Source organism: Cricetulus griseus, chromosome 6, assembly GCF_003668045.3.
Source record: "Cricetulus griseus strain 17A/GY chromosome 6, alternate assembly CriGri-PICRH-1.0, whole genome shotgun sequence".
Taxonomy (NCBI): Eukaryota; Metazoa; Chordata; class Mammalia; order Rodentia; family Cricetidae; genus Cricetulus; species Cricetulus griseus.
In genome coordinates this window covers 89,052,178-89,062,901 of record NC_048599.1, presented here as the reverse complement: position 1 = coordinate 89,062,901, position 10,724 = coordinate 89,052,178, and the positions used below count along the sequence as shown (strand labels likewise).

At 35.1% G+C, this 10,724-nt stretch overlaps 1 protein-coding gene across 1 annotated transcript; it reads right to left on the bottom strand.

Annotated features, from left to right (window-relative positions):
• Positions 1–5,795: 5,795 nt before the first annotated feature.
• Positions 5,796–6,737, bottom strand: LOC100756747 (olfactory receptor 8H3). The gene has a single exon (XM_027420933.1). It carries the CDS (start codon positions 6,735–6,737, stop codon positions 5,796–5,798), a length of 942 nt encoding a protein of 313 aa, XP_027276734.1.
• Positions 6,738–10,724: the final 3,987 nt, after the last annotated feature.

Genomic DNA, 10,724 nt, shown 5'->3' with positions numbered 1-10,724 from the left:
TTGAGAATTGTTCTTTCAAGGTCTGTGAAGAATTGTGTTGGCATTTTTTTGAGGATTGCATTCAATCTGTAGATTGCTTTTGGCTATATTGTCATTTTTACTATGTTGATCCTACCTGTCCAAGAGCATGTTAGAGCTTTCCATTTTCTGGTATCTTCTTTAATTTCTTTCTTTAGAATATCAAAATTCTTATTGTACAGGCCTTTCATCTTTACCATGATACAAGGAACAAACAGACTTACTTCCTTTATTCTCCAAACATTCAGTAGTAACATCTTAGACTAAATCTCTTGCTATCTGACCTTGAGGATTAAGAATAACCAGACCTTAAACCAAGTGTCTTATTATTTAGTTAAGACATCCATGCCTTACATGAAACATCCTTCAATAGCCACACCTTAGAACTTTAGGTATCATGACCTTTATCTTGGAAGAATAATGATAGTTTTGACCTCTCTGACATCAAGTCATGATGAAGCAGAGCCATTTTTATGGGTCCTGACACTCCTGGGATAAAGAAGTCTCTGGGAGGAAGAAAGACAGTCACCAGACAGAGAGGAAGCAGGATAGGCAGTACAGGTAACCAAGTGACATAAAAGAACATCAATTAAATGATATGGATGAATTTAAGTTATAAGAACTAGTTAGAAACAAGCTAAAGCCAAACATTCATAATTAATAAGAAGTCCCCAGATGATTAATTTGGAGCTGGCAGGAAAAAAACAGAGAAAGACTGGTTATAGGGAAAAGGTGTCAAAAGCAAAATGTCAGATTCTTGGGGTTGAAATTCCTTCATTAGGGGAGGAGGTACTCTAAATATGATCCATCATATTTAGCTGTTTGCCTATGTGGTGGTCTTCTACATCCAGTCCTGGAGTTTTGAGGTGGATACCATTCTTGCCATTTATGTTGTTGCAGTCTGTTAGGACATCTGAAAAACAGCAATGCCTAACATGTGTTCCTCTGGGGAGAGATGCTCTGAGCCTGGAAGCCTGCCTGTTTGGAGCCTGAAATCCTGCCAAGACCAGCTTTGTCTGTCTTCCAGAGCCCTATCCTAAAGATGTTTTTAAGAACTCAGGAATTTTAAGAAAAATAACTAAAAACAGTTTGCAATATAAGGTTTATATATCTCAGCTAATAAATATTTATGTAATCATGTCTGCTTAATTTAAATAACTTCAGTACTAAATATTAAAGGAATTAATCACATAATTTAGCTACAGAGTCCTTAGAGAATAATATGAATTGTTACCATTGCTTTGGATTTCTGGATTGAATCATGTAATAAAACACTATTACTGAAGATTGTATGCATTTTACTTACAGGACAAAGAGAAATCAAACTGGAAAATATAGCAGGAGCTTATTCCTTGCTGCTGGTTACTGTACACAGAGCTGGGCAGGACTGTTCAGGCTGCTTGGGATAGAAAAATCATCAATAATTTTACCCAGCTGTGGACACTGTATGCTACAATACCCAACTGTAAGGGAAGTTATGTCCACTCTTTCAATAGTGACATGGATATTTCATGAGTAATAAGCAAGACTTCTACTATATTTGAGACCTTCTTTTGGAAATTATACTTTGTCCTATATCTGGTCAAATGTCTATGATTTGGGAGTCTTGGCTTCATGGCAGAGTTTAAGACTCATGCAGTTTTTACCACTAACACTGAGTCAGTAAGCCTCTCTTAAAGGAGTTAGGAGCCTCTGCTTACCTCTAGCAAATGGAGCCCACTCAAGAAAATGCTGCTACCAAGAAACTATGTTTGCCCCTGTTATTCTGTGTTTAGAATCCTTTCCCAAGCTCTCTCAGGATTTATGTGGACATAGTTGCTGAGGTGTTATTTGAGGACAAAGTTTCTGTTCTACCTGGTCCCACATGTGTTTACTCCCAAATAAACACACAGAGGTTCATATTAATTATTAACTGTTTGCCAATGGCTCAGGCTTCTTACTGGCTAGCACCCTCATCATTATTAACCAATTTCTTTTATTCTAAGTATCTCCATGATATCCTGGCTTACTGGAGAATGCCCAGCATCCTATCTTCCCTGGTAACTACATAACTTCTCACTCATGACTCTTTCCCTGCCTTTACTCTTCTCAGCATTCTCCTAGTCTGGTAACCCTGCCTGTACTTTCTGCCTGGATACTGGCCATTCACTGAATATTCATCAACCAATAAGAGAAACATGCATACACAGGATACAGAAGAGCATCTTCCATCTGGTAGAACATGAGACTCTTAATCTCAGGGTCCTGGGTTCATGTTCCATGTTGAGCATCAATATGTAATATGTAAAAATAAATGACCCCGAGACTGATATTGGGGTTCAAGCTTCAAGATGAATATCAGAAAAGCAAATCAGCCAGCCACTTGCTCTCATCTCCAGCTCAGGCTGAAAGGACTGATCCATGAACTAGCTCTTCATCAAGTCTCAAACTGCTGTCTCTCCTCAGTGTGGCTGGAGAATGAAAAGCCTCTCTGAGACCTTGCTTCTGTCTTATACATTTCCCTAATGTTGGGATTAAACATGTGAGCTATAATTCTCTTTTAAACAGAGTTACTCTTGTGTAAATCTGGGTGACCTTTTACTCAGAGATCCTCCTATCCTCAGTTCTAGGATTTAATGTATGTAGCACCATCTCCTAGCTTCTGACTACTGGGTTTAAAGGTGTGTACCTAGCTTCTATGGCCTGTGGCTAATTTTGTTTTCTGATTCTTCAGGCAACCTTTAATAAAATTGTAAACCAAATCTCACCACAGTGGTTTCTCTGAATTCCCATGATTGTGGTCATTTCATGATGGCCAGGAGCAGTCTGCCATTTTCTTTTCATTGATATAGACACAGCTGATTTGCCCATGTTCTAGAAAATTATCTGTCATTTATGTTCACATAAGCAACCATAATTAGCCAAAATAGGTTAAATTTAAAAATCTATTATAGCATACTAGTTTGAAGAAATGGGGGGGAATAAAAATAGGTAAGGAGTTGAATAAACTATTGTGCATATACACTATCTAAAAAAAAAGAAAAATATTTTGGAACCAAATTAAATAGCTGGGAAGCAGACTATATGTTAAATAGAAGGAAGACAATTTGAACTGCACTTACAGAATATGTACCGTCATTGAATTTGAAGAGCTTACACATGGATGTCTCTAATTCTTGACATTGTTTCTATTCCTTATTATCTAAGTATTTTTGAAATTTTCACAAAAACTAGCACATAGAGTTTTGTTAACTCAATTCTCTTTATCAGCTTTCTCAAATTTGTGCTGTACATTCCAGAAAATGCACAACAAAACACTTATCAATCATTTGCTTTCATATGCATCTTTTGTAAAATGTAATAATAAAATCCTAAATGCCATTCTAGAGCCTTCGTCCAGTAGTTGATAGAAGCAGAAGCAGAGATCCACAGCTAAGCACTGAGAGAAACTCCTAGAATCGAGTTTCAGAGAGGGAGGAGTGACGAATGAAGGAGTCAAGACCATGCTGGGAAAACCCACAGAAACAGCTTACCTGAGCAAGTGGAAACTTTTGGACTCCAGTCTGACAGCTGGGGAACCAATATAGGACCAAAGAAGGCTTCCTGGATGTGCTTATCAGCTAGGAGCATTGGGCAGTCTATGGGGCCTCTGGCAGTAAATCGGGATGTATCCCTAGAGGAGGAACAGACTTCCTACCCATTTCTCACCCATTTCTCATTTCCCACGGAGGGATACTCTCTTAGCCTAGATAACGCAGGGGAGGGCCTAGGCTCTGCCCCAAATGACTTGACAGATTTTTATGACCCCTCATGGAAGGCTTCACTCTCCCTGGCGGATATATTGGGTTTGGGATGGGGGTCGTTAGGGGGCATGGGAGGATGGGAGAGAGAGGGAACTGGGATTGATATATAAAATATGATTGTTTCTAATTCAAATAAAATCTATAAAAGCATATAGATCTTTTAGTTAAGATTTTAATTTTCAGCTAAGAACCTTAAAGTAACAAGATAAAAGACAGTATGGTAGTATGCCATAGGTAATTAATATGTCTAAGAATTACATGACTTCCAAATGTATGGCGTGTTTTGCATAATGGATAAATTTGTAATGTATTTTATTACTTATGGAATAATACTACATCACAGACTTGATTTTTTTTCATATACCTAAAATCTGTTCATCCCTTAGAAGGTAATGGGAATATAAGACTTTTAAATGAATGTGGAATGCATCAAAGGAATACATAGGAAATGACATGACTTTTTCCCCTATGTGTAAATGATATGAAGAGCTTGAATTTGGTTTTCTAAAATTTTTACATTGTGTCTACTCCTTAAAAACTTTATTTTCCAAATTGTCACAAAACTAGCATATCGAATTTTGTTAACTTAATTCTCTTTGATATCTTACTTTAAATTTGTGCTATAAAAATTTATTCCAGAGAATGATCTTTGATAGACATATTTTGTTGGAATGAGTGAATTTATTTAGTACACATCAAGACTCAGTAAAACAGTAAATAACAGATCCATTATAGATGTTGATGTTATATAGATGTAGACAGACAGATAGAACACATCATCAGATCCAGACCTCAAAGTAGCCAGTCAAAAGCAACTAGAATAATATCTGTAAGGAATCCAGATAGAGCTCCCAATAGAGATAGTAAATTGTCCTGTTGAGTGAGACTTCCAATTAAAATACAGTTATCAACTGAAGAATATAACATTATCACCTTGGAAATACACATTATCAATCAGAAACTAGATAAACTGAGGTAGTCATCTGCTGTTCCTAATTGAAATTTCTCTCCAGGCATGAGCTTTTAGCTTTTGTCCCAAATATAAGCACATTTATTTCATGGTATAAACAGGAATAATGTCTGTTGGAAATGGTTAACCTTCTAGTGGTTCTCAAGGACACAACATAGCTATTTGCTCTTTTCTTCCATCCATGTTACAGTTTTATGAGAGCAAGACTATCTTTTGGGATTGTGTCAGATACTTTGAGAAAAATATGCTTGGCTGGAAAATAATACAGAGTTAGACCACTTTCAAAGCCAACCTCAGTGAGAACAAGCAGTACTTGACCATTTACCAATAAAATGTATGTTAGAAAATCAGTTTGATTAATTACTGATTGTATATTCCTTCTTATCTAATTGTATTTTCTGAGATAATTGGAAAATTATTTGCAAAACACAAGTAGATATTATCCAAGAAAAGGTATCATGAATATAAAATATTAGAAATTAAGTATTAATGATAATTAATAGTATTGTGTTTTCTATACTTATATTTGCTTATATTTCATAGAATGTTCTATCACGTGTACATAAAGTTACTAGGTATATTCAGCATATTAGGAAAGTGAAGCTTAAACACTCAGAGACTCATTATTCATTTCAAAGATAGCTAGTTAATTCATATACTACACAAGAACGACTCATAAACTATTGATATTGTGTCAATATCATCTTCTCAATGGCATAACTAAAATTTAGTATGGTGAGTTTCTGTTTAAGAAAGGCTTAGAATTACATATTTTTTATTTCTACACTGCGTGCCTTCAAAAACATGTATTTATTTCAACAATGATTAATGTGTATCCTGACTCCCAAATATGATAAAGTTTGGAAACCATATTCCTATGAATGGCCAATACAAGGTTTGTGTAAGGGAAGCTACACATATATTGAAATCAGGCTGTTAGTGTCAGGTATACTTAGAGAGACAGAACAAGGGAGATCTTAATATAAAGTAAAACAATCATTTAATCACTTGGCGCCAATGTGAATTTAACTGCCTTGAACCCCCCACTTCTTGATGACTCTTCTGACAGCACTTTTCACTTCTTTGTTTCTGAGACTATAAATGAGAGGGTTCAGCATGGGGATCACAATAGTATAGAAAACAGAAGCCACTTGGTCCTTTCCCAAGGAGTAGGACTTACTTGGTTTCAAATAAGTAAATATTAAAGCCCCATAGAAGATAGTGACTCCCAAGAGATGAGAGGCACAGGTAGAGAAGGCTTTGTGCTTTCCTGAAGTGGAATTGATCTTCAAAATAGTAGAGAGAATGGACACATAGGATGCAGATATTGTGATAAGAGACACCATTAAGGTGAAACCAGCAAAGATGAATATAATGAGTTCAATGTTATGTGTGTCATTGCAAGACAGTGCTAAAATTGGAGATGTGTCACAAAAGAAGTGGTGGATTACCTTGGATCTGCAAAAATGTATGGTGCTCATACAAAGCATATTCACAGTGGAGTCCATAGTTCCAATCATATAGGAACAAGACAGCAGGGCACTGCAGACTCTTTTGGACATGATAACTGGGTATTGTAGAGGGTTGCAGATCGCTACATATCTATCATAGGCCATTGAAGCAAGAAGGAAACATTCAGCAGCAGCTAAGAGGACAAAAACATACATCTGAGTAAGGCAGCCAGTAAAGGAAATAATCTTGGTGGAAGTAAGCAGATTTTCTAAAGTTTTAGGTGTGATGACAGTTGAGTAACTGAGGTCAAGGAATGATAGGTGGGTTAGGAAGAAATACATTGGAGTGTGTAGTTGGGTATCTAGACGAATGATCAGGATCATGGCTAGGTTCCCCAGCACAGTGACCATGTATATCAGGAGAAACAGCACAAAGAGGACCAGCTGGATCTCCTTGGCATCTGTTAACCCCATGAGGATGAAGTCAGTCTCATTTGTGTAATTCCAAGTGTTCATAATGAACGACCCTAAAACAGATGAGAAATCAAAGGTGATATCAGCTTGAACCACTTTAAAAAGAGTTCTGTTTAAATTACATGCTGGTAGTTTTATAGTAGTGGTTGGCTAAATATTGATATTTCTTCTACATTCTTTTTTTTTCTGAGACAAGGTTTGTCTGTGGCCTTGGAGACTGTCCTTGAACTAGCTCTTGTAGACCGGACTGGTCTCGAACTCACAGAGATCCACCTGCCTCTACCTCCCAAGTGCTGGGATTAAAGGCATGCGCGACCAACACCTGGGGGTATTTCTTCTACATTCTAAGGATAAAATTGACAGGAAGATAGAGGTAACAATTCATATTTGACAACAATATGATAAAAAGGTGGCATAATATATATTTCAATTACCATGTAGTATTCGAGATTATTTATTTTTATATCATTTAATTAATATAGAATATTTGTTTTTAGATAGTATTGGCATGCATTCACTTTAAATGAAGAATCTAGAAAGGTCAAATAATTTGCAAGTATTTGGTTTAAATGATGCTGCCTCTTTTGTTTTTTCTGTAGAGTTTGGCTCAGAGGAACATGAATATGATAGTGTATCCTGTATATGACTAGTCATTAAACTCTAATTACTATATACTATGAGAAGAGAAAACAACTCAGAGATTATCTTTTATTTTTGATGTCAGTTAAAACCAACTTCAAATAGATTTTATATTCATAGATTTCAATAGCACACTTGAAAACATATAAACACTAATATAGATTGGATTCTTTCTCTCTTCTCAATTCAACAATTATCTCCTAAAATTACATTCATCATTCATAGACTTTTATTCTGTCAACTATCTCACTTTGCACAATTCTTGATATTTACTTGGATAAGGCATAAATGTTAAGTACTTACTTGTTTCTTCCATAAAGCCCTTATTTTATTATAATAGATCCAAACATTGCCAATTTTAACAATACTTACAGTGAGCCAAATTTTTTGAGTGGAAAACACCAACAAAAGTAAATGAGTAAAGCTTTTAATATCATACATTTAAAATTATGCTAATTGTCAATATATCTTGTCAATAATATGTGAAATACAATTAAAGGCATGAACACTTCTGTTCTGCAGCATTTGTTTTCCATGTACTGAATACTTCTGTATATTTGTCCATTCATTTGTTTAAGAGGGAGTTAAGTCACCCTGGAAAATATTCTTGGATATTGACAAAAGGGAAATTTTCTCAGGCAGATATGCTTTAAAAGCATCTCAGGGTGCTACTGTGAGCATAAGGGGAGTAGTAAAGGACTTTTCTCTCTGGCAGTATCTAAGGACATTGAATATCACCTACCACGTGGTCTTTCTCAGGGACCAATTTTCTAGCAATATTACTTGGCATGCTTTCAAAGACCAAAGTTCAAGGTTTTGGTTTCTCCCAAGGAGCCTGATGAAAAAGATAAATATGTTCAATGTTTCTGATTTTATTTTTAAGGGCTAACTTTTGAACACACATTTTAAACTAACAGTTTATAATTACAAGAATGTATGGATTTTTGATGTATATTGTTTAGGTAGTACAATGTCTACACAGGATAATTTCTCACTACTATAGAGCATAACAACATTATCATTCATACATATATATGCACTTTGTAAGTTATTTATCAGTGACAGCCTCAACTATAAAGTGGTGGATTTCTATGGACAGAAAATTTAAATTTAAAAGTATGATTCTTTTCTTAAATGTAAAATGTATTCAATAAAACACTAGACTATGAAAAATTTTAAATTTTAAATTTTAAAATATCTAAATATTTTATTTAAGAAATTTTGCTGGAAAAGAAAGTATTCAGTAAGAATCGGAGTGAAAGATTCTTATAGGTTTGTCTTAATTCATGATGAAATCAATATTCTTGAATAGGTTAAAATAACTCCTTTGGCTTGGACCTCAAGGGATGGTGGCATGTACATTAACACTATAGGGTGTCAGATGTCAAAATAAAGGCTGAGAGGTGAGGGGTATCCAGACTTTGGAGATTCTCATAAAAATGAAAGTAGCCTCAAACTTAGAAAGGGCTGTTACTTCCAGTTCACTGCATCTTATTTTAGAACTTCTCTCTCTCTCTCTCTCTCTCTCTCTCTCTCTCTCTCTCTCTCTCTCTGTGTGTGTGTGTGTGTGTGTGTGTGTGATTTAAATAAAACATATTTAAATGCCACTACTTTGTGTGCAGAATTCAAGATTTTTGTTTTATTTATTGTCATTAACATGGTTTAATCATGTAGAACATATTGGCCTTCTACTAAAGATTCTCTTGCATCAGCCTCCTAAGCGATGAGAATACAGGCATGTTCCTTGTCTGGCTCAGCAATGTTTCTCATTTCAGTACAGTGGATTATGAAGTAAATCATAAGAAATAAGTCTCCCCAAATTAGCACAATGATAATAGAACTTGGATATGTGAGCACTTAATATGAGGTTCCAGAATATCCATTTTTATTTACTATACTGATAATTTATAGATATAATGAAGCAAGGGATAGCTTTCACCCAAAATTGAACACCATTGACTAAGTAATATAAGCTAGATTGTGTTCTTATATATTTTCCTATTAATTCCATAATATGTGATTAGTATGATAAATAAACATGCTATAATATATATTACAATTATGTGTTTTATAAAATTTGGATTTTATAGTTATATAGAACTACACATTTTTAAAGTTTGAATAAATGTGTGCATCTGTGTGTGCACATATGTGTGCAAATTATATAAATATATTCATATTTTTATAATCACTATGGTTTTCCCCTGAAAGTGGCTCTATTCAGAATCACCTTACTTAAAGAAGCAATGAGATAAAATGAGGATGTCTATCTAAGACTTTATTTAATTTTTTGGTATCCGCATAAGGTGAGATGAAGTTATAGAAATTTATAAAGAACAATATATTGAGAGAGTAGAATGATTTGGTATTGTAAACCTAGGAGAAAAGCCTTGGAAGAAATCAAATTACACACCCCAGTTTGACATGTCTAGCCTACAGAAGTGTGGGAAATATAGTTCTATTCTTTAAGTAGTTTTTTATATGACATTCACTTAGAGCAAACAGCAAATAAATATAATTAACATTAGTATGTGCATGAATATTTGTATATGGATGAATATGAGTATATGAACCGAATAAGACAGAAATAGGGAATTCTTTTTTTTCATGTGTAAAAATGAAATGTCGTGAGGGATATTGGTCTGTAGTTCTCTTTCTTAGTTGTGCTTTTGTGTGGCTTATGTATCAAGGTTATTGTAGCCTCATAAAAAGGGTTTGGCAATGTCCCTTCTGCTTCTATTTTGTGGAACAATTTGAGGAGTATTGCTCTTCTTTGGTATTAGCACTTCTTTGAATTTCTGGTAGAATTCTGCAGTGAATCCATCTGGCCCCTGGCTTTTTTTTTTGGTACGGAGACTTTTGATGACTGCTTCTATTCCCTTAGAGGTTATAGGTCTGTTTAAGGTGCTTATATGTTCTTGATTCAATTTTGGTAAGTGGTAACTGTCCAGAAAATTGTCCATTTCATTTAAATTTTCAAATTTTGTGGAGTACAGGTTTTCAAAGTATGCCCTGAAGATTTTCTGGATTTCCTCAGTGTCTGTTGTTATGTCCCCCTTTTCATTTCTGATTTTGTTAATTTACATGATCTCTCTCTGCCTTTTGGTTAGTTTGGATTGATGCAAAAATTCTCAATAAAAACATGGCAAATTGAATACAAGATCATATCAGAGAAATCATCCACTATGGTCAAGTAGGCTTCATCCCAGGAAGTTAGAAGTGAAAGCTCCATGGAGGCACCAGCTCGACTTCTCTACATTCAGTGCATTTTGTCCTTACCAATGGGGTCCAGCTGTCCGTTTTTTGAGAGCAACCCTGTCTTAGCATCAGCCTAGCTTGCTTAGGCATCTCCACGGGACACCAGTGGACAACTCAACTGAATGCAATCCA

What these genes read in the sequence shown, in the direction of transcription:
- LOC100756747 (XM_027420933.1), bottom strand. Translation starts at nt 6,737, where the DNA reads ATGAACACTTGGAATTACACAAATGAGACTGACTTCATCCTCATGGGG.